The sequence below is a fragment of the Nannobrachium achirus genome (assembly GCF_963921795.1).
Source record: "Nannobrachium achirus genome assembly, chromosome: 6".
Taxonomy (NCBI): Eukaryota; Metazoa; Chordata; class Actinopteri; order Myctophiformes; family Myctophidae; genus Nannobrachium; species Nannobrachium achirus.
This window is the reverse complement of record NC_137815.1, coordinates 25,789,845-25,814,330: the sequence shown is the minus strand read 5'-3', so window position 1 is coordinate 25,814,330 and position 24,486 is coordinate 25,789,845. Positions and strand designations below refer to the sequence as shown.

Sequence of the window (24,486 nt, the reverse complement as noted above, 5' to 3'; positions counted from 1 at the left end):
TATTGACGATTTTAGTTGTAAAATGTCTGAAAAGTAGAGATGTTACCGATCAATCGGCAATGGATCGGATCGGGCCAATCAAAGCGTGATCTGCAATAATCGGTGGTTTAGATCAAAAGGTAAATTCACCGATCGGATCGGATCGGATCGGTGCATCCGATCAACCAGCCGTTCAGTATGCCCACTTGAGGCCATTTTGGGGTATTGATTTCCACAGTGCTGAAGGAATAATTAGTTACTGCTATGATAATAAATACATAGTAATGCTGGTAAATAACTATAAGGCAAATATATAAATGAATTCATGAGTGAATGAATGAATTAAAGTTAAAACATTAACATTTAGAAAATATAAATAATAACTTGATCGGATCGGTGATTGATCGGTATCGGGTGATCAAACTTTTGTGATCGGTGCTCGCTGATCGGTTCCAAAAAACCTGATCGGACCATCCCTAAAAAAAGTACATATGATGAATCCAATATACACTGATGATCGCGCTCTCAAACAATGAAACTATATGGAATCTATGAAAGATCACATTATACAACTGATCCTGCTTATTGAGCCGGGCTTTTATCGAGCCCACTACTGAGCATTTTCTAGTATTGTGGAAAGACGTGAGACGACAAATTCTGAACATAACTGGTATATTCTTTTATGGTCCAGTTGGCTGACCACCATCTAAAATGTATTGAAGATGACAAACGTTCCTCTCATTAAAACAACAGTTCATTTAATGTCAATATATTATGAATAGTACTGTAATAATTACTATAAAATCGCCATGTCTCTTCAGCTCTTTATAAGCAGAAAATACACATTTATTTAACCAAACTATATCACTACTGTACATTTTACTGGAGACTTCAAATACAGCACTTTTCTAACAGACAGAAGGCAAGTGACCTTATTACTTTTGGAAAATAACATTAAGAAACTGTTAACTGGTTAATGAGCGTAATGTTGTTTCCCCAGTCAGTGCTGGTTGGCAGGTATCAATACACTTCTAGACAGACATGTTTGGGCCAGCGTGGGTGATTAGATGCATTTCTTGATCGCCTCTCGTCTTGATTATTTAAACATGACGTCAGGGGCCGCTATGCTCGATAACAGGCTCGACAAGCCCAAAGCTTATTGATACCGGGTCTCAATACATTTGTTATCGAGTTTGTATCGCGTTTCGAGCTCCATCCCTAGCTAGGGGGTCCTTGGCGTGACAGACGTTGAAGGTGGTCTAATGTATTGTCCAAATCTGCGTGGCACTGGCACTGGCATCCCGACAGAGAGGAGCTCTGTTAACTGCATGTGCAGACAAACTTTTGTAGTTCAGCCCTGAATGATGTACAGTAGGCACTTGGCAGCGTATCTGCTGAAAGGAATATTGCATTGGAGCTATCAGTGTGTGCAGCAGCAGCTACTTTAACATGTTTCTATGAAAGAGAGCTGCAACATTTGCAACAGCTCGTACAACAGCTCGACACCTGAATGTACCTACAGTACAGGGATCAATAACTGTCTATAGTACTATCTGCTACTCTACGGTGTTACCCAAACAGTGGGTCTCTGACCCATTTTTATGGGTCACAAGTATTATCCTTTTGTTCTGTTTACTTCATGTTAAAAATAAGACTCAAAGAATATTCATAAATAAATACAAAACAAAATATCCAATTGCAGTGTAACATCATGTATTATTTTTTTATTATTATAATGCTATTATATTTAGTTTGTTATTTCTCCTTTAGCGCCCTTTTACATCTTTACATGTACAGTATTTGCGTAACTCATGACTAATGTAAAGCACCACCTTTGTGTATGGAATGTGCTATAAATAGGCCTATATATTTGCCTTGAGCACTTTATGCATAAACAGTGTGACACTTTCAGGACAAGACAAGACAAGACAAGACAAGACAAGACAAGACAAGACAAGACAAGACAGTATCTGACTGTCTAAACCAGTGGTTCTCAAAGTGGGGTCCGGGGACCCCACCAGGGGTCCTTCGGTCCTTGAGAGGTTTCCAGGGGGTCCCAAGCAAAATGATTGAGAGTTAAGAACCAAAAATGGAACCTTGTTACAGTTCTGTAACTCTGACAGTGTACAAATGGAACCAAAAGGACCCTTACAGGTCTGTAACTCTGACAGCTTACAAATGGAACCAAATGGACCCTTACAAGTCTGTAACTCTGACAGCTTACAAATGGAACCAAATGGACCAAAACGGGTCCATTTGGTTATGGGGGTCCATGGCCTAATGTGCATATCAAACTAGGGGGGACTTTTAAATAAAAACTAAAAAGTTCGAAAGCCACTAAATAAGGCTAAAGCAAAGAAAGACCACATGAATGACTGAGGGTGTCGGTTCAGTGAACATTCTGCTTTTACAGCAAGGTGGGCTCTGATGAATGGTGGTCTCTCTCTGTGTGTGTGTCTCTCTCTCTCTCTGTCTCTCTTTGTGTCTCTCTCTCTCTCAGTTCAATTCAAATGGGCTTCATTGTCATAGGAAACATACGTTTACATTTCCAAAGCAAGTGTAAAATAAAAATAACCCTGTAAAAAACGAAGACATATACATCAAGACAAGACGCAGCCCACAATGAGCGCTCTGCTCTCCCTCTGTCTTTTTTAAATTACTCACCGGCCGCTCCTCCCCATGTTTTAATCCTGAAGTCCTCGAGTGTTTTGGGATAGGCGTCAAATTGTTTAAGTTTATTCAGTGTGTCCATGTTGTCAGTCAGTCTGTCAGTCGGTCTGTCTGTTGTAGGGGGACACACATCAGTCCTCTCTCTCGCAGGCAGCGCACACACCACTTTCACTTCCGGGTCATCCGGGAGACGGAGGCTGTGGGCCAATCAGCGCCCACCGCGTGAACAGGAAGTGGAGCTTGCGCTGTGACCTCATACCATAGTTACAAGCAGCCTCATACATACAGGAGTTTTCTCTTGTTTTCATCACTATTTCTATTGTCAATATAATGATAATTATAAAGGTGACATTTTGTTCTTTTTTTGATGTGTTATCCCACTTTCTCAACTCGCTAACCCAGGCCAAGGACCCCTTAGTTGAGAGAGATGAAGCAGGGACCCCCGCAACATTTTCAGAGATTCCATAGTTTAGTTTCATTGTTTGACAGCACGATCATTGTTGTGTATTTTGGATTCATGACAATTTGTGTTTTCAGATATTTAACCACTTGAACTGTCAATACTTAATAAACTTGACCTTGCACTCTGTACTTAGGCTAGTGGCTCTTTTTTTCACTCTACACCAAAGCTCTTTGCTGAAAATAGCCAATCTACACTGTGAGCTTGTAGATCTGCTATTTTTGACAAAAGTTCTCAGAGTATGGACACTAGGGTTCAAGTGGTTGATATGAAAAAGGAGAAAAAAGCTTCCATCACACAAAGATTTGGGGGACCCCCTAGGGGTCCCGGACCCCCTGTTGAAGACCCCTGCTCTAACCTAAATTAACTGATATAGTTACAGCTTTGGATTTTAACCACTGAAATACTAGAAAATGCTTGAAAATACAACAAATTATGATTTTATTGCCATTTGTGAAAGCTTGCATTCATAAATATTGAAAATGTTTCCCCAAAAATCGGTATGTCAGTGTACAGATTATCATTATGTGGTTAAAGCTACTGCCATTGTCATCATTTCACACCATTGATTTCTTACCAGCAGTTACATGCATGTAACTACAATATGGTTGGAGCGCTCTCAAGTGGTCATGGTGTGTAACTACAGGGACATAAACCAGTTGGGATGACAACACATCTATCTGTAAACCAGTTGGGATGGCAACACATCTTGTTATAAACGACATCTTTTCTTGACTACAAAGATCTCAGTGCTGCACTTTATACCATTGGTTCTTTATATATTTTATAATCAAAATAATGTAACCATTTATTGTATCCATTTATACATTGACTATTCAAAAACATCAGAATGAGCAGCTCTCTTTTGAGCGGTGCTAGATGCTCCAATACCTGACTTTGCGTATGAACATGTGTTTTTCCATAGAATCAAATAGTTGTGTTGTATGTCCTTATCCGCATGTCCCTTTTCTGTTTGGAAAATATAATGATGAGCACATATCTATACATCATCGTACTGTACTCAACACTGGACACCTAAAACCAAGTTTTTGGTTTTCTCCGGTTAATTTCCACGTTTAGTCAATAATCGAGACTTTAAACGCATCGGTTCTACTCATCACATCATTATTTTTATTAAATATTTACAGTATACAGTAAAAGCAGAGTGTGCCAGCTTTTACATATTTCCACCACATACAGAGCAACAGATACTTTAAAGGTTGCTGACGACAGGTTACTTAGGGGGCCTGTAGGCAATTTTGCGGCTCTTGAGCACCGACCACCTGTGCCTCTTCATATAGTAGACCAAGGGAATGAGGATGGCCGCCCCCATTAGCATCTGGATGGAGAGAGAGAGATAGAGAGAGAGGGATATCAGATATTTTAAATGGTAAATGGTGCATTTATATAGCACTTTTGTGCATTTATGTAGTGCTTTTTATCTGAAGCACTTTACATAGATTGTGCATTACATTCACACACCGATGGCGGAGGAAACCATGCAAGGCACCAACCTGCTCATCGGGAGCAATTAGGGGTTCAGAGTCTTGCTCAAGGACACTTTGACATCAACTCTGGGGAGCCGGGATCGAACTGAGAACCTTGCGGTTCCCATCCAAGCGCTCTACCGGCCACTCTACCCCAATTTTCCAATCCCAATTACGGCATTTAGCAGAGGCTTTTATCAAGAGTGACTTACACAAGTGTGAAATCAGAGTAAGCACAGAAAGCATGAACCCTAGTCAAACACAAACAATATAGTGCTTCAAAGAAAATAAGACACCAGGAAATAAATGTGGTTAAAATGTCACTTTTCTGCTTTACAACATGTTTATTGAGGCATCAGCGGAAGGAATGGTGGGTTACACAGGTAATATGTCATGATACGGGTAGGGCTGTCACAATTATTACATAATCGCCTAATCGCAATTATTTGACATAATCACAATTATTTGACATAGACAATTATTTGACATAATCGCAATTATTTGACATACCGGTAATCGCAATTATTTTGTCATAATCGCCATAATCGTGAATGCTGAAAAATGTTCATACATTTTCAGAAATAGTGGAAATAGCAGATCTACAAGCTCACAACGCGTCGCAACGAGTTGTGAGCTTGTAGATCTGCTATTTCCACTATCAATGTTATTCTTTAAGTAGTAAGTAGTGAAATATGTCAGTAATTTCTTTGTGTATTTAGGTTATGTCATATCTGCCATGTGCAACTTCAAAGCTTAAAAGCCGAACAGAAATGTAATTATCAACAACAAAAACACAATTAAATCGTTAATCGCAATTATTTGAGTGACAATTAATCGTCATGTAAAATGTCATATCGTGACAGCCCTAGATACGGGTGTGTGTACTAACCTTAAGTCCCATCCTCTTCCGTTGATCATGCTCTGGCTCTGCTGCCCACCTAAGGAACGTGCACACATCCTTGGCGACTTGGCTCATGGTGGCAGGGGTTCCTATGGCAACGCAAGACAACAATAATATGAATGACCTGAATGACCTTGAACACACATGAACACAAACACACACGCTTACACACACAGTGAATTCAAATTGGCGATCAGATTGTAGATCACTGATTGAAGAGAAAGATCTACAATTGTTTATTACTATGCCAATAGTAAAGCAGTTTTAATTAACTTATTATCATAATAAGATGAAATATACCGCACATCTCTAGAATCTGTATTCTGCTGTGCATTTGGAGATATGAATTGGAAACAGTCGCCTGCGGTGTTCCGCTTAATCATCTTTACAAACCAGTTTGCCGTTTCCCTTCCACTTAGATCTGACACCTGACATCTCCCTTCTCCCTATGTCTGCTCATTAAAACACTGCTCTGCGCTCTATAGTGAATATTTGGATCGTGATATTTAACATATGATAATAATGTTATATGGAAACATGATGGGAGAGGCTGTCGCACCCAGCACAGACATGGAATTATTTTAAGAGAGCCATTGTCTGGATAGAGGAGACATTGATATTAAATCGATCTTTTTAACGTTTCATCTTTAGGGTAAAACACATAATAAAGATTTGTTATCGGACACTAAAGCAAGTCTTTCATGCTCAACTCCAAAGTCTCAATTAATTCACTGTCCGACTCCGTCTCAAAACATAAAATCTATTTTGTTCTCCCAATTACTGTATCCAATATCCGCGCCTGGTAAATATTTACCCCTGGGGATTGGACTATGTATCAGCAATGAAAATAAAAAGCATCGCCCAAGCCTAACACACACACACGTACCGTCATCATACTCCAAGATTTCATTGTATAGGGGAGGAGCCATCCCGATGGCCTGTCCAGGGAAGTACGGGTTGTAGTACATCCCCTCTCTAACCTCGACGCCAGCTGGAGGCTCACAGTATCCAGTCAACAGACTGAACACATAGTCCTCACCACCATGCCTGCACACACACAACCAACACCAACAGAGACAGAATCGACAATTTTAGGGTTTAATATTATTGTCACTCACTTCATACTGGTTACACAAGCAGCACAAAGTGTGGCACGTTCTGTAAGCGTGTGCCAACAAAAGCAATACAACATACAAGAAATAATAAGGATTATGCTTGACTGTAATGAATGTAATTAAATGAAAATATTTTAAAAAGTCAGGTAAAAAATATGTACCGGTAAATGAATCGATAAGAGTGTGTGTGTGGGGGGAACAAATAAGCAGGGAATGTAACAATGGAAGGACATTAGGAGAATACCGGGGGGTTTCAGCAGTGGAGGAAGGAAACGAGAAGAAGTAAAGAAGGAGACGTGTGTGAGTACCGTGCGTTGACGATGTAGCTGAGGTCAGGGGGTAAGGCTCCATTGTTTGCAGCGCGGGCGGCCTCAGGGTTGGGATAGGGTTTGGGGAAGTAGTCCGACAACTTCCCATTTCGAGTGAACATCTCACCAGACTCGTCTGGACCGTCCACCACCTCCACCTGAACACAAGTTAACACACTGCATGTGTTGGGTTGGGTAGCGTTTGGGGTTTTAATCCGATAACTGTCCTCAACTGGTACTTTTAAAAACAGTGCCATGCCTGAACCGATACTTTGACAACAAAAAGGTACAAAACGATGGTAGAAATGCAAGATTTGCAATGAAGTGTTACTTTACATTGACAACTGAATTACCCCACTGTATTATTGGTAGGAGGAAATTACAGATAGGAACCTTTGGTGCGATGTACAAAGTTCTACTACTGGGGACAATTAATTAAGTAACAGTGGACAGAAGGCAGCTTAAGTTACAGTTGGTTATTATCAGCTTCATAATAACCAACATCGTGGAAAAATTGTTGACTTTCGCCCACAACGTAAATACAGAGTATAGAACACAGTCGACAACATGCATCGCTCTGCTTTCAAGTGTATGATAAATGCAGACTATTATAGATTGTCGCACTTAACTATGGAGCTCATGTGCAACCTAGATCAAGCTCTAAGAAGCTCTATGTGTAGCAGGTTCCATTTATTATAATGGCAGCATATGGTCTCGACAGGTGCAATACGAACAGAGAGAATCCGTTACATGCCCAGTGTAGCCCAAGGGTTAGGGACAGACGAAAGTGCACCACTTTGAATGAAAGGGGTGCGCTGGAAGACAATGCCACAGAATAGTGCCACGGTCATTATGAAACGGAATGCGGCAGCGGCACAATAATCTTATCTTGATAATTTTCAGAATTGTTGGAAGCCTAAATTGACAGATTTTATGAATCGCTTCTATCCCTAGAACACACTCACACACGCACACACAAAAGCTTACCTCCTCAGCGATGGTCTTGACCTCAGCCTCTGTGTGCGAGACACCCACCAGGTTTCTGAAGGCCAGGTACTCCATACTGTGGCAAGCTGAACACACCTGTTTATACACTTGATAGCCACGACGTACACTGGACCAGACAAAGAGAGGAAGGGGTGGTGGGGAAGTATTAAGGACAATAAATTAGACCAATGGTTCATAACATAAGCTAAACCTTTCCTGGCAGTATTAGGTAGCATCCACACTTATGGCGTAAAGAAATTAAACAGCAGCTTTAAGGCAGCGCCTTTTAACATATAATCGTATGAGAAATGACCAAATGTGACCGTATACCGTCCGCTTTTAGAAGACGCTGGTCAGAGTGCCTTTTCTAGCTGAAAAGGGTGCTTTGAATTCTTTCTAAGTTTCATATTTTCAAACACTTTTTGTCAGCTGTCCAATCATAACTGTACATAAATACACAGCTGCTCCTCGTCTGAACTCATTCATCTCACTACGCCACGCTGTAAGCCACCGAGCCAATCTACAAGGTCACAACGTGCATTGAGGCGCATTGAACCTTGTACATCTGCCATTTTCCAAAACTTTATACACAATTACACCTACATACTGTTTATTACCTAGCATGGTCCAGTGAAGACAGGGGCCCTCCGTGGCTCCAGGGATAAGTAGGGGGGTGGAGCTCAAGGTCCGAGGCTTTGATGGACTGATGGAGCATGAGGGCGAGCCCCGCCCCTCCAGCTGTGACTATGCCCAGCGAAGTCAGCGCCACTTTCTTATTGCGCGGCAGGCTGGCAAAGGACATGTTGGCCTGTGGACAAAGTAAGACGGCATATTACAACATGAGTCAAGGGACATCCAGTAGTGCAGTTCAAGGTCATCAATTTACCACAGCTGTATCCTCACAGAGGATAAAAACACAATATGTGTGGTCCTCTCTAAAACAAAATAACAAAAAAATTGATTTAAGAAAAAGAACAAGTCTCAACGGGGAAAAAAACGATAACTGAAACTGTATACTGTGCTTTCAAAACCAACTGTAACTAAATAAATCATAAAACTTAGTTGCAGTCTTTGTCAAATTATTCCATACTTATTTTTGTTAATTGTTTAACAAACTAACCAAGGCTCTGGAGGAACCTGTACCAGGCAATGTAAATGTAAACCAGGTCATATGGAGACATTTGGTCTATAAATATCATGGTAACCACACAACAGGGGGCTGCAATGTTTTGTAAGAACTATAAAAGCGTCACTAAGTTCCTGAGACATTTGCTGCACGTCAAGCTAGGCTAGGTCAGGGTTTTTCGTCACCAAATTCCTCTATAGACCATATTCACCGGGCGGCAATGTTTGATTACTTTTGCATTGAAAATCCAGGGTGAATAATAAATAATTATTAGTCATGCCTATATAATAAGTGGGTAGAGGCAGATGATAATCCCAGATGATAATTATCTAGTCTGGATAAGATAATATTTCGATATAATATTATAGCGGTCCCTATCTCTGCTCGCACTGTCAGGCTTCACTGTCATGTCCCAATAAAGCAGCAATTAACATGCTGTATAATACTATGCTGCAGAAAATAGATAGTTGCACTAGATGAGTTGAGTTGTATAGTGCAGTGCTTCATTGAGGACGTTCAATTCCATTTGTACACTTTCAGAGCAATAAAAGGGCTAAAAAGTACTGTGGACCACTGGTATATCCTCCTGTCTATTGTGTTGTCCTGCACTGTACCACTGCACTACCTGAGCTCATGTATGAGCCTCGAGCCTTACGAAACCCCCCCTCCCCCGCCTCACTGCTTTTGTAACAAACCATCACATGACGTTACATACAATGTCATCAAGACAATTCTTTTAGCTAGTGCACATCATCAATGTAGGGATCCTGAATCCTGTCCTGTAGCAGTAGATCAACAAATAACAAACATAAATAAATACACGAGAGTGGACAGGAACATTTAAAAGTGTGATGATGCTCGTGAAAACTGTCAGGTTGGCCTGGAAGAAGAAACGATCAGTCCCTAGCTAATGATATCACAGACAGTATGTGTATGGAGATGACTTCTATACCCTCCAGACTGCCTTATGAAAGCTCCACTCCCCCTCCCGTCCCGTCCCTCACTGCTTTTGTAACAAACCATCACATGACTGCAGCCTCTCAGCTAGCAGCCTTATAGTGAACACTGCACTGCTACTTGTTTAACCTCACGGCACCACATTTATGCACCTCATCCTTAACAGACCATTGTCTTTTAAGAGTTCCGATATATAATTATTTAGCATTTTGTTTGAATAGAACTATAATGCATCTTTTATTCATTTTTTAAAAGTGTCTCACAACTCCTTGTGAGTGGTCCACAACTCTTGTATTAATCATGCTTTGTATTTTAATGTGTATGTTTTACGGAGTGACACATTAATAAAGATATATCTTTGATGTAAATATTCTGCAGAACATGTACAAAACAGTTGCCAATTATCTAAACAGCCGGCATGTACATGTACGTACATGCCTGCTACTACACAAGCAATATGCTATGAATATGTATATATCTTGATTTGATTTGTGACTTGACTGATTTATATCTTGATTTGATTTTTGACCAGATTCTATACAATCTTTCTTCTCTCTTCTACTCTTCTATCTTCTCGCTACTCACAAAAACGACTTAAAATAAATAATAATAATAATTTCGCCCACTTTACACCTATAAACCTGTGATGTGACAATTAAGTTGATTTAATTAGGAATACCTGTAGCATGATGACATACACACACAGCACAGACAACTGTCAAACATAGGTCAATGGGAATATTTGTGTGATATTTGATTGTTTATCCAATTTTATTTTACTTTTGTAAATAAGAATATTTTTTAATAAAATGGAACTAGCAAACATATACATACAGTATATCAGGCTGTTTTTGGGAGTTGTACTGAAGTCAAATATAGTGTGGCATTTCAGGTAACATTAGGCATTGAGGCCCATTATATTACAAGACGTAACGTAACAATAACAAAGATGACATTTCAAGTCTCCTTGTCCGGCAGTAATAAAAGGTACAACCAACACGACTGTTCGCTGATTTCATAACAGTCTCAACTAGCTGTTCACCGATATCAGAACAGTCTTAACTAGATGTGCATTGTGCACTGATATCAGAAGAACAGTCTCAACTAGCTGTTCACTGATATCAGAACAGTCTCAACTAGCTGTTCACTGGTGTCAGTCTCATTGCAGCCAGTATCAAAATGTGTGTCAAACAATATCGCTAAAACATTAAATTTTTACCTAAATTAAAATAACACTTTATAGCAGGGGTTTTCAAAGTGGGTGACAGGGCACCCTGGGGTGCCGTAACAGCAGTCCAGGGGTGCCGCGAGATAATTTGATAATATTTGGACACTTACTAGGGGTGCCTCGGATGAACCCCTGGTTTAGAGCACTTCACTGCTTCCATAGATATGTATCATGTTCTGTTATCTGTTCTGTTTAAAATGTGCTGTCACTAGGTGCTAAAACAATTGTCCCCCAGCAAAAAACACCAGGTGAAGATAATAAATAAAATAAAATAAAATAGCAGATCTACAAGCTCACAGTTGCATTGCATCTCCACACTTGAGAGCTTGTAGATCGTCTATTTTCCCTATTTGTGAAATGTGCTTAGGGAATTTTTTAGAAAATACAGTATGGTCACCCTAATCTTACAGTGTCATTGCAGGTTGTTAACTGATAAGCAGTGTAACTTTGGTTGTGGCCACCCCAGGCAGTCCTTGAGAAGCCAACTTACACTTTTTTAATTTCAAGGACCACCATAACTCAAGGGTTACAGCCCTACAAGGGTCCATTTGGAACCTGAGAGTCCCTGACTGGACCCCACTTGAGAACCAGATAGACAACTCTAACCAGGCTGTTGATCATATAATAATAATAATAATTATCAAAGCTCACAATAACACAACCATACTGAACTATTTCAACTCCATCGTTCAATGTCCACTTATAAAGACACGTCGAAAACAAACAACAACAAAAAACAGGTCATGGAGTTAAAATGACAATGTCAATTTACCAGTATATTACCATCACATAAACTAACATTCATTTAGACTTTACCACGCGAGGTTCTCGACGAAAAAATAAAACGTCACGCATGTATGAACACATTCATGTCAAGTGAAGTGTACTGTCTCGAGCGACTTAACTGTAAATTAGCCTTTAGCCAGCCGGCTAATATTAATAGCCGACAAGCTAATTCTACGAGACAGCTCACATTTGAAACACTTCTGCTCTAGCGCTATGAGAGAAGACTTGCTGGACATTGACATACCTAATAGACTGTTACAAACAATAATAGAGAATACAATAAAGTAAATAGAGGCAACACGAGCTGTGACCTTGTGTGTGACAGCATGCATGCTAACCGGTTAGCTAGGTGTCAGGACGTGGCAGAGAACCGTGGGGTTTTGTAAAGTTATATTTGGTATATTTAGTTATAAAGGCTCAAGTTGCGGGACAGTGGAGGTGTAAAGCTCACCTTGGGGCTGGTGATGGTCTTGGGGGAGTTCAGGAGAACTCTCCCACTCCCCGATAATGCTAGAGCTCGAAGCGCCGCCATCTTCTTTCTCTCTGCTGTTTCCCACTCTGAGGAGGAGGACCGCCACACCACACAGCTACACACATCCCATCGCCCAGGGGGGGGACTGGGGGGATAGTCGGCCATGTGATTGGCTGTGCCATGGTTGTCAGGGAAACGGTTACAAAATATTCTTGATGATGACGTATCTATGGAACTTATTGAACACAGCTGCTGACGCTGACCTATGGAAATAATTGAACCCAGGCTAATTATATACAAATGGATGAAAAGGTAAATTAAATGCTGTTCACATAACACTTTATAACAACCAACTAGCCAATCACAATCAGTGCTCCACTGGGCTATGGCATCTTGACCCTGGCTTTACCCCCTCGACTCCTTTGAGAAATGTATCGGTATCAACAAGTATTATTCACCGTTTAACAAAATATTGCATTAAATTATATGCGTATATATTGCGTTTTGCAACTGTATTACAGTCAAAGAAAAGTACATAAGACTTTGTCCAACTTCTGGGGAAACTGCGCCACCATGAGGATTTAAAATTACTTTTGACCTGCACTAACGGCCTACATTTCTTTCTACTAATGACCTTGTGTGCTGTAAATCTTTATGGATATTTGTTTCTTCTGAAGATCTTCATTGCTTGCTTTCCTTTAAACTGCTCAGTGCATGGATCATCTCCTGGATGCTTCAAACGCATTTTAAATTAGGTTTTCACACAACATATTTTGGTACTGACCTCAAGTCACCTTTGGGAAGGGGCGCAGCCGCAGACAGTGCCCGTATTTTTAGTCCAGTGGGCCTGAGTCATGTGTTTTGCCTGCTCGAATAATACAATTGTATTTACAGCATATGTTCTTTATTTCATGTATTCCATCTTTGAATAAATTGCATTTTTAGTTATTTTTTCTTTCTCAGATGGCTCTCCTATCCTATCAGATTAGTGTAAATAAAATAGCGAAAACATTTGCGATGTTTGTTGGGACAGTAAATGTAAAATGATCTAAATTCACAAAATTAACATCGACATAGGCGAAAAAGGCTTTAACAAAACTTGAATCATCAGTCCAACTTGGAACCACTTTGACCAAGGGTTGAATACTTTTCCTCCACTAGAGGGCAGCGCAGGACCATGAGACGGAGAGGGCACGTCCAGAAGAGTCTAGAATAGTAGCCAGCCAGCCAGCCAGGCAGCCAGACAGACAGATGCTGAATAATGAACAAAAACATACATGGTCACTGCATATAAATAGAATGAACAAATAATGGGTAACATAATCAGTGAATATATCAACTTGGCGAGTTCTTGGTGAGTGCCTGTTCCTAACTTGCAATATCCGCTGTACACATTAGTACCCTCACACTCATCTGTCTGTCTGTGTCCTTTATACCCATATATGGGGATATATATTTGTCTGTGTGACCGTCTGTGTCCCTTTTATTCCTATAGAAGCTCGGCCGCCCGGCATCTAGTCGGGGGCTGGCCAACTCGGGAACGATTGGGGATTTTAACCCGTTACATCATTTTGTTGTCAGACCCCCAAGCAGATTGTGTCCCTCGCTATTTCAACAGATCCGAGACAAAAATAACGACTAACGTATAATTCTACCACTTTCCTGTCAACAAGAAAGAGAAGAAAATTAGCTTTATAATATAGTAAAAAGATTCACGGGCGCTGGTGTCATTTGGCACCAGAAGTTCTCCTCCGCCTACAAAATGATGTCAGACTTAAGAGCCCCTAATGCAAACCCCATACCTGTTGTCAGGACCCGCTTTGACCATCTGTTTGCCTGTATCCATTTATGCCCATATATGGAGGTATCTGTCTGTCTGTGTCCATTTTATGCCCATATATGGAGATCTCTGTATCTGTCTGTCGGGCGGCCGAGCGTCTAGTAGTCGGGGACTGGCCTACTCGGGAACCATGTAAATAGGGAATGAATGCCCCACCCTTTAATTCAAACCCCATTATACCTGTTGTCATAGGACTCGTTTTGACCATCTGTTTGCCTGTGTCCATTTATGCCCATATATGGAGATCTCTGCATGCCCATATACAGTATGCCCATATATGGAGATATTTGTGATTCTGCGTCCATTTTATGCTCATATATGGAGACCTCTATGCCCATATATGGAAATATCTGTCTATCTGCGTCCATTTTGTGCCCATATATGGATATCTATCTAACTGTCTATCTGTGTCCCCTTTATGCCCGTATATGGAGATCTTTGTGATTCTGCATCCATTTTATGCCCATATTTGGAGATCTCTATGAGTCAGCAGAAGTGATGTCACAATGAGTCAACGCTTGCGCCGGTTCCTCCGGAACAGCCTGATGTCAACAATCAGCTCCGCATACAGAAATTCCAAAAGTTTCGTGCCGGTTGTGGAAAACCGCATATCGGGTCTGGTCGAGGCCGGGCACTGCACTCCGCGTCGCGGCGGGGAACACGCGTGCCGAATCTGAAGCCGATGGGACGAACGGTTCTCGAGATACGCGGATTACATACACACACACACACACACACACAAACACACACACACACGCACGCTCACAGAGACTTCTCGCATTTATTGTAAGATTAGATGCCTGATGTCAGGGACACACAGTGGTTCTGGCCAACTTTCTACTCAATCCCATCACTCCATCGGGACCTCTGCGAAACACACCTACAAGCAGATCTACAAGCTCATAAAGTGGCACAGAGTGCTGCACTATGAGCTTGTAGACCTGCTATTTTTGAAAAATCTCAAAAAGTTACGCAAATCTTTGAATATATATATTTTTAAAGCGAACCATTGTAACTCAAATCTTTCTTTCTCTGAGTCCCTGGAACAAAATATTTTGAGATGGGGGTCTGCAGTCAAATACAAATAATTCTAGGGTCCTTGGCATTAAAATGTTTGAGCACCACTGAGAGAGAAACATGGGTTTTTCAGAAAACCGTCAGGATTTAGAAAACCCCAGCAGGGCAACCAGACTATAGTACTTGTCCGTCTTTATTTCCTTCTTTCCATCTTTCCGGATAAACTTTATTTTGCTGGCGCTACTCCTCCCACAGTTTTGGTGGCACACACTTGGGCCAATAGGCTACGTCAAATTGACCGGCTCGATCGGGACTCGTCTGCTTGCATTTAGCTAAGAGATACTGTATGTTATATGGTTTAATTTATATTAAATTATGTGTGAATAGATTTTCTCCATTGATATGGAGTTGACTGATGTCATAGACCACATGAGACTGACACCTTCTGTCCATATATGGGCATTCCAAGATATGGGCTTAATGACATCAGGGATCTCCATATATGGGTATAAAAGGGACAAGGACGGATTGGGCACCACTCAAATAGAGACAAGGACTGAGAGATACAGCGATATCCATATATGGGCATGAAAGGGACAAATGGTAAGACAGAATACATTTCCCAACGGATTCCAGGGCAACCACACTTGCAATTTCCCAGAATTGCATCTTGATTCTTTCTAGAACCGGCCTCAGGTCTTGAGGTTCTTTGTTCACGGGTGCTTGGTGGGACTGTACTGGATCTTCCTGCTCTTGAGCACAGACCACCGGTGTCTCTTCATGTAGTAGACCAGCGGCAGGAGGATGGCCGAGCCCATCAGCAGCTTCAGGCCCATGCGCTTGCGCTGGTCGTGCTCCGGCTCGGCCGCCCACCGCAGGAAGGTGCACACGTCCTTGGCCACCTGGCTCATGGTCGCTGGCGTCCCGTCGTCAAACTGCACGATCTCGTTGTAGATGGGTGGAGCCATGTTCGTGACCTGGCCGGGGAAGTAGGGGTTGTAGTGCTTCGGCTCCTCCCCCGGTTGCGGCTCCATGTTGACGCCGGCCGGAGGGTCGCAGTATCCGGTCAGCAGGCTGAACACGTAGTCCTCGCCGCCGTGCCGCGCATTGACGATGCAGCTCAGGTCGGGGGGTTCGGACTGGTTGTTCGCGGCCTTGGCGGCCTCTGGGTTTTTGTAGGGCTTGGGGAAGCGGTCCGACAGCTTCCCCGGTCGCGTGTACATCTCACCCTCCTCGTTTGGACCGTCCTCCACCTGCATCTCCTCGGCGATGGCCTTGACCTCATCCTCTGTGTGCGAGACGCCCACCAGGTTTCTGAAGTGCAGGTAGTCCATACTGTGACAGGCCGAACACACCTGCTTATAGACTTGATAGCCACGACGTATGCTAGCATGGTCCAGTGAAGACAGGGGCCCTGTGTGGCTCCACGTGTACTTAGGGGGGTGGAGCTCCAGGTCTGACGCTTTGATGGACTGATGGAGCATGAGGGTGAGCCCCGCCCCACCGGCTGTGACCACGCCCAGCGTGGCCAGAGCCACCTTCTTATTCCGCTGCAAGCTGGCGAAGGACATGTTGGACTTGGGAGTCGTGTTGGCTTTCAGCGTGTTCAGGAGGGCTCTCCCACCACTGCTACCTGGTAATGTGACAGATCGCAAAACCAACATCTTGCGGATGAAGGACTGCTAGTTCAGTGAGTGCCGGGGATGCCTGGAGGTTCTGGGTCTGTCACTGAGACTTGTGTCTGTTTTTGGCCGGTGGTGACACTCGCAATGTCACAATGAGTCGGCCATGCCCAAATATGGCATTCTGCATCAGTTTTGCCCAGATATGGAGGCCCATATGTCAGACTGGCCTCTAAGTAGTGTTGATTAGCGACTGTGATAACCTTATAAACCTGATATCAAATGTAAAGGCCAGTTTGACATACTGTAATGTACCTCCATATTTGGATAAAGGCAAGTTTGATTTAATGTACGGTAGTTCCATATTTAGGAAAGACTGACCTGGAACGCTTTATTTTATTTTATTTTTGAGCGCTGCTAACTGCTCTAGCGTTGTGTGTAGGAGCACGGAGCATGACACTCCATGTATGGAGATAACTAATGTCACAGACAAAATGGCCCATACAAGGAGATACAGTATGCATGTGTGTTTTGTTTGATACCATGCGAAGAGAGCAGTGCTCACTTCGAACAGGTGCTATTTGTTTTCTCAACCATCAAATAGCAAAAAAGAAAAAAAAAGAAAGAAAAAAAACTTGACCACTTCCATCCGGAGAGTTATTACTTTCCCAACAAGCCCAGGGAGGTGTGTCACTGCAGGCTTTCCATTCCTTAAACAAGAGCCTCCTTCCTAACCTAATGTTTTGGGTTTTTTTCTTTAGTTTTTTTTTTTTTCTGTTTTTAAACCCTGTTATATTATTGACTATTGATTGATTTCTGCAAAGTAGCACTCTAAGATTCCTTGAATGAAGAGTGCATTACAACTCATGGACTCAAGACCCGATTCTTGGGTCGCAGACGCGTCTTTATGGCCCACTAGTAAATCTAACTGTTTTGTCTCGTAAATAATAGTCCCTGTAGGACGTAGCGTGTGGAAGGAACACGTTATTCCAACCAGTCCCATTCCCCTCCATCAGGCGCCAGGGTGACCAGAGGGAGGCAGTAGACCAGGATTACTGCATGTTTTTTGTGAGGGTACCTACCCTAGGGGACACAGGGAGAACATGCAAAAACTCCACAGAAAGGCCCTTTCGCCAACCTTAACCTGGGCACTGATGACATGGAAGAGTGAACAGGCTCCCAGCACCAGTGACCCCTTCTTTCTTTTTCTATTATTTATATTATTATTATTATTATTATATAGATAGATATTTTAATTTGTATGTAGCCCACACGTTTCGCTGTTGCCACGCTGTTTGTAAGTGCAGCAACAAAGGCTATATATTTAGACAGCTTCTTCCTCCTCAGGCTTCCCATCCATTCCCTGTCCTCTGCCTTTTGCGGACTGGTGGAACATGGTGGAGATTTGATCAAATGTTTGGCCCTTGGTCTCTGGTACCTTGAAGAAGGTGAAGATGAAGAAAGCGATCAGAAATGCGGCGAAAATGAGAAACACATATGGGCCACACAGCTCCTCGATGTACTTGAAGCTTAAGCCCACGATTAAGTTGCTGGTCCAGTTGAATAGACAAGCCACAGTCATGGCCGAGGGCCTCGCCCCCTGGGAGAACAGCTCTGCTGTGATGAACCAGGGGATGGGCCCTGGCCCAATCTCAAAGAATGCCACAAAGGAAAATATGGCCGCAATGCTAACATATGACATCCACTTCAGCTTGGCCAGCAGATTTAGACCGACGGTCATCAGAATGGCAGAGCCAGCCATTCCCATCAGCCCCACCATCTGTAAGGGCCTGCGACCGGCACGCTCCACCAGAAACAGCGAGACCACAGTGACAGCTGCGTTGACCAGGCCGACACCAATGGTGGCATAAACAGGCTGCTCCACTCCGGCATTCTTAAAGATACTGGTGGAGTAGTAGAACACGGCATTGATGCCTGACAGCTGCTGAGAGAGATGCAGGACAATGGCGATGCAGATGGGCTGGCGGTAGAGGGGTGAGCGGAACAGCTCGAGGATGGTCACCTTCTTCTCGCTCATCATCTGCCTGTTCTCCTCCTTCATCTCCTCTATGTCGGTGCTCACGTCTTCGCTCGCGCGCAGCTTCTTCAGCACAGCTCGCGCCTCGCTCTCCAGGTTCTTGTTGATGAGCAGGAAGCGGGGACTCTCAAGGAAGAAGGGCATTAGGAGACACTGCAGCAGCGCAGGGAAGGCAGTGAAGCCGAGTAGCAGCGGCCACAGGGTGGCGTTGCCCATGAGCGACTCCAAGCCCAGCACCTGTGCGATCACGATGCCTATGACGATGGCCAGCTGGTGGAGGCTTCCCAGGGCCCCTCTGATGGCAGTGGGAGCAACCTCACCGATGTACAGGGGAACAAAGCCAGAGGACAGACCACAGTAGAGCCCAACCACAAACCGGCCAGTGATCAGCATCTCCCAGGAGCCAGTCAGCTTGGAACAGCCCATGAGAGCTGCAGAGGCGAAGACCAGAATGTTGGCGATCAACATCGAGTTCTTCCTTCCCAAGCGGTTCACAAAGAGTCCCACGGCCAAGGAGCCAATCATGCCACCGACCGCGAATATGGCAACAGTGACAACCCAGAGGGCCGTGAGAGGGCACTCAGGGTTGGCCTCCTGATAGCGGTGGTGCCAGGACTCATTGATGAACGTCTTAATGACCTCCTCAGGGGCATTAATAACTCCAATGTTATAGCCAAACAGGAGAGAACCGATTACAGCTATTACCACGTTCAGCATTAGCTGGAACGTCAGTTTCTTTCTGGAATCCATAGTTGTGTCTTTCTTGGACAAAGTCGAAAACTAGCGGCTTAAGCTTTATAAAGGGATGACCACAGCTGATGTGTCAGAGTGACAACAGCCGCCATTAGCTGTCTCTCCATGTTTGACCCATCCTATATTACAATTGGCTTAAGGCCCGGCGGACCTCTGACATAACGCTCATGCCACTATGACTCAGCCATAACCATATAAGGAGTTCCCAATACAGCTACAACCAAATATAAAGTGTGTTGTCCAGCCTTCAATGTGTTGTCATGGCATATGGTTGCAAAAGGGGGCGTGCCCATATATGAGCATATGGGTCAGTGACGTGACGCCCCAAAAAATGTGTTTTTAAAAAAACTTTAAATTGCAGGCATAAAAGTTATTTACTTTTGTTCTACTCACTCTCAACCTTATGGAAATACATTTTGTTTTTAGATATTTTATTGGAATCAGACTTTATTCAGCAGTTTGTTGTACTTGTGCCTAAAATCGTCATATGGTGTGACATGAAAATAATTGTTCATAAAATGAAAATGGAGTACATCTTTCTTAAGTTACTCACTTTATCAAAGTCCTTTATCATAACTAACCAGTGATCCACTATAGTTTTTTGAAAATTAATTATATCTGTATATTTTTTTCATAATCGACACTCTGTGTGAGGCCCATGTTCATGATCTTACAACATATTTTAAATGTATTCCGTCAAAACTTTCTCTAAAATTACACAAATATTTGTGACTCTTCCTGATAATATTCTCTATGTAATCCATAAACATTTTTTTGGTTTAATCATTAATAAAGGTATGATTTTTCACTATTTGGAATGTCACACCAAATGATTTAGTGTCACACCGTATGATCATATCTTCATGTGTCAAAGCAAACTGTGTTTTAACCTACCTATTAGTGAGTACTGAACTTTACTGATTGATTAAACAATTACCCAGGATAACATGGCCTTAACACATTGACCGCCATTTTAACATACCTCCGTACTCCCACCTGCCATTCGTCTCCATAGACTTCCATGTAATTGGGTGTGCACGGATCATGCACACCCATGCCTAGATAATGCACCACGTGTGTCCACCTTGCTCACAGCTTTCAAACAAAAAAATCCGAATGGAAATCCGTTCAGGCATTCCTGAGATAACAGCCACTATGTTTAACAAAGATGGCTGCCAAAATGGCTACCATGCTTGAAAGATGGGGTTGCTATGGGGGTTAAACATGACATTTCGCGATTGCTATCATGCCTACTCCATTTTTTGGGGTCAAAATTTAAAAAAAAAAAAAAAAAAAAAATGATTTTTTTTTTTTTTTTTTTTTTTTTTTTTAATTCTCTGGACTATCGGGCCTGGCGGGGAAAGACATTGGAATAATCTCGGGACTATCGGGCCTGGCAGGGAATGAGTTAATATTTCTGAACAGGATATTATTGTAGGGCTTTAACATGGGATAAGAAAGAATTGTAGTAGTAGATGGATGATGAGGATGTGCACAGGAATGCTACGCACACCTAAGTCTTCTGCCGGCCCACGACAGAAGGATCCTAAAGAGACAATAAGGCGCATAGCCACACTTGGAGCCAAGGCAACATTTTATTAACACCAATTAGTGGAAACAGAACTCAGCATTCAGGTAAATTGCTTTTTTCCGAAGTCTCCTGAACTTGAACACAGCATTTTGTGTTGAACAAATGTAATTAGGAATCATGACATTACACCACATCTCCACTAGCTAAAGAGTGCTGGGTTGCGCAACTATGAAAATAGCTGATCTACAAGCTCTCGCAGCACAACGTGTTGAGAGCTTGTAGATCAGCTATTTTCGCTAGTTTTGTGTCGGGTCCTACCTTAACACTGTCCACTGTCCAGTCCAGTGAGTACAAAAGTATTAGATCAAATTAGATTATACATTTAGACTGTATTGTACATCAGCCAGTCGTATTTGGTGAGGGTAGCAAACCGGCTGCCTTGTTGCGGTTCTGCTATGCCACAGACAACCTCCTGCTCTTCGTAGAAAATGCAGTCTCGCCCCTTTGGCTCCTCTCTCCTTGCTGGGTCATTGTTTAGTTTCTCCCTGTACTTTCTCGTTCTCTCAGCACTTGTCATTTTCCAGCTGACAAAAGAAAATGGAATGTATAGTTTAAGACAAAGAGAAAATATTGTTTAGATTGAAACAATATGTTAAGGTTTCTGTGAAGGGGTTTCTGCTCTGTCTGATGAATTTGAAGTATCACTGAATGAAGCTAAATTACATTTTATGTAAAAATGTTTAAAACAAATGTTTAAATGTACAAAAGAAACATGGAACTTTGTTATTTATTGTTATATCTGTAGTTAAATACAGTATAAATCATATGGTGTGACAATCAAGTCATATGGCGTGACAAGCAGACATGTCACACCATTATGATTAAGTGTCACACCATATTACGTTTTCTGCATTTAGGTTTACCTTGAGGCTACTATGTACACATTAGCATGCTAAAAGCATGCTAGCTATAACAAAGCAACCTAGATCTACATGGAAATATGACCAAAACTTCAAATAACTTAAGCTTTTTTTAATGAAAAGGTGTCACACCAACAGACATCCAAAGTGGTGAGTTTGTCAAAGTTTCAACAAGATGGCATTTCTTGAAAATGTTAAAATCATAACTCACCTCAGACACCTGTCTTGCAGTTGTGCTGGGAGTGCTGAATAGCCTTACAGAAGAAGGACCTCTCTAGCCAATAGGTGTCCAAATAATTGCCTGTTTAATTTGTCCAAACTAGTGTCACACCAAATGATTTTGGTTTGGGGGACAAAATGTTTTTGATCAGAAATGACTGAAAACATTATGCTTTGACTTTGAAAAGATATAGGCTCACAAATAGACATTTTTTTAGCCTAAATTCATTTTCAAATGATTTTTAGCAATTCTTTTTCTTAGTTTTATTCAAGTTCCCACTTTGAGAAACAAGGTCAGGACAGTCACACCATATGAGTTTTGCCATGTTTGGTTGAAAATTCTGAAGAAATGAGGAATGAAATGTTTTAATCTTGAGTAAGTTCACATAAAGCTTAATGTCCTGCACAATATTCAGAAGGTTTTTGACAAATATATTTTTTATTTATTGCGACCGTCAGGGAGCAGTTTACTATGAAAACCTCCACCGGCCGTCCGTCCGTCGGTCGGTCACACGTCACACGTCACACCTTTGCCCTGCTCATATCTCCGCATCAGTATATAGGGCTTGTTTGTTTATTGTATGACATCACGCCACATCATCAGCTGTGGACTCTGTGATGTCATCGTATCGCATCAGTATATAGGGCTTGTTTGTTTATTGTATGACATCACGCCACATCATCAGCTGTGGACTCTGTGATGTCATCGTATCTCCATATATGGCCATCTCCGTATATGGAGATATAAGTCGTCCATGCCCAAGTATGGGCTGGTGAGGTCAGACTTTGTGTGATGCGTAGGTTATCTCCATATATGGAGATTCAACATTCCAGGCAATGCTCTCTTCCCTGGTGAGAATTGCCCCTTTATATAGGGCTTGTTTGTGTATTGTATGACATCACGCCACATCATCAGCTGTGGACTCTGTGATGTCATCGTATCTCCATATATGGCCATCTCCGTATATGGAGATATAAGTCGTCCATGCCCAAGTATGGGCTGGTGAGGTCAGACTAAACCACCACAAAGTGTAACTCCGTCCCTCCGTCTGTCTGTCAGTCTGTCTGTCACACCTCACACGTCACACTTTTTCCCTGCTTATATCTCCGCAACCGTTGCCCCGATCCATGCCCAATTTTGCACACACGTTCCTTGGCTGCCAAACTACAACCTCCAAGGACCCCCGGAGCTCCAGGGACCCCCAGGTCCCTGGGGGACCCCCAGATGTAAAAAATGACCAAATGCGCAAACATGACCAAATGACCACCCCAACGGGGCTGCTCACGGGGAATTCCCGGGGACCACCGACTCCTGGTGCTCCAGAACGGATGCAAAAGTGGTGGCGCCCCCAGTGGAGGACCCCCTACACTGCAGCTCACATAAAATGCCGTAACTCCGGCTAGGAGCGACCGGGACAGCCGGGGCCGGTACCTATTCGTTCGCCTTGCCGGCGCGGAGACCCCACCCCTCATTTCTCACATGGCCCTCTTCTAGCGCCACCATGAGGCCGATTCTTGCAAAACACATTTTTGGACACTGCTCCTACAATTTTCGCCCTAAAATCACGCAAATCGGTACACAGTATGTCTACACTCATCCCATCAACATGAATCTGTCCCATATAGCGCCACCTCCAGGCCGATTTTTAAAAACACATTTTTGGACACTGCTCCTACAGATTTTGCCCTAAAATCACGAAAATCACTACACAGTATGTCTACACTCATGTCATCAACATGGATCAGGAAGATTTTGGCAAAACACATTTTTGCCCTATTTGTGGAGATAAGTGACCTACGGTCGCTTATCTCCCGATTAGGGAGCCTTACTGGTACATGTTTGACACCGAGGACAGCGAAAACGTTACGTCACGTCACCCACCCATATACTGAATTGATTAGTCATGACATCAGAGATCTCCCTGTATGGGCATAAGAGGGACAAGGTCAAGGACAGATAAATACAGAGATCCTGTTGTCCAGAGCAACTATGCTCTATGCCCATATATGGTCATATGCATATATGGGACCGACCCACTTCAAACTCTGCGCTTGCAGCGGCAAGGACTC

At 42.7% G+C, this 24,486-nt stretch overlaps 4 protein-coding genes across 5 annotated transcripts in view; all 4 read right to left on the bottom strand.

Moving 5' to 3' along the window:
• Nucleotides 1-2,783, bottom strand: part of ergic3 (ERGIC and golgi 3) — a 29,634-nt gene extending 26,851 nt beyond the window's left edge. For both annotated transcript variants that reach the window (XM_080728412.1, XM_080728413.1), the window contains exon 1: nt 2,644-2,783. In XM_080728412.1, coding sequence (XP_080584538.1) covers nt 2,644-2,731 — 88 coding nt within the window. In that variant the 5' untranslated portion in view covers nt 2,732-2,783. The remainder of the gene's footprint in view (nt 1-2,643) is intronic.
• Nucleotides 2,784-4,215: 1,432 nt separating this feature from the next.
• cyc1 (cytochrome c-1) lies at nt 4,216-12,555 on the bottom strand. The gene is made up of 7 exons (XM_080727895.1): nt 12,456-12,555; nt 8,525-8,715; nt 7,908-8,034; nt 6,921-7,078; nt 6,384-6,544; nt 5,486-5,586; nt 4,216-4,448 (listed from the first exon to the last, which is right to left on the bottom strand). The coding sequence occupies exons 1-7, from the start codon at nt 12,534-12,536 to the stop codon at nt 4,344-4,346; spliced, it is 924 nt and encodes a 307-aa protein (XP_080584021.1). The 5' UTR covers nt 12,537-12,555; the 3' UTR covers nt 4,216-4,343.
• Nucleotides 12,556-16,046: 3,491 nt separating this feature from the next.
• LOC308286943 (cytochrome c1, heme protein, mitochondrial-like) lies at nt 16,047-16,997 on the bottom strand (the record flags this gene model as incomplete). The annotated part of the gene is made up of 1 exon (XM_080728065.1): nt 16,047-16,997. One exon carries the CDS (start codon nt 16,995-16,997, stop codon nt 16,047-16,049), a length of 951 nt encoding a protein of 316 aa, XP_080584191.1.
• A 1,282-nt stretch (nt 16,998-18,279) lies between these two features.
• LOC308286942 (solute carrier family 2, facilitated glucose transporter member 1-like) lies at nt 18,280-19,743 on the bottom strand (the record flags this gene model as incomplete). The annotated part of the gene is made up of 1 exon (XM_080728064.1): nt 18,280-19,743. The coding sequence occupies one exon, from the start codon at nt 19,741-19,743 to the stop codon at nt 18,280-18,282; it is 1,464 nt and encodes a 487-aa protein (XP_080584190.1).
• Between the last annotated feature and the right edge of the window lie 4,743 nt (nt 19,744-24,486).

Excerpts from the sequence above, each read along its gene's own strand:
- cyc1 (XM_080727895.1), bottom strand. The coding sequence starts at position 12,536 with ATGGCGGCGCTTCGAGCTCTAGCATTATCGGGGAGTGGGAGAGTTCTC. Across the intron at positions 7,079-7,907 it reads TCAAGACCATCGCTGAGGAG|GTGGAGGTGGTGGACGGTCC; the intron begins GTAAGCTTTTGT and ends ACTTGTGTTCAG. Across the intron at positions 5,587-6,383 it reads AATCTTGGAGTATGATGACG|GAACCCCTGCCACCATGAGC; the intron begins GTACGTGTGTGT and ends GCGTTGCCATAG.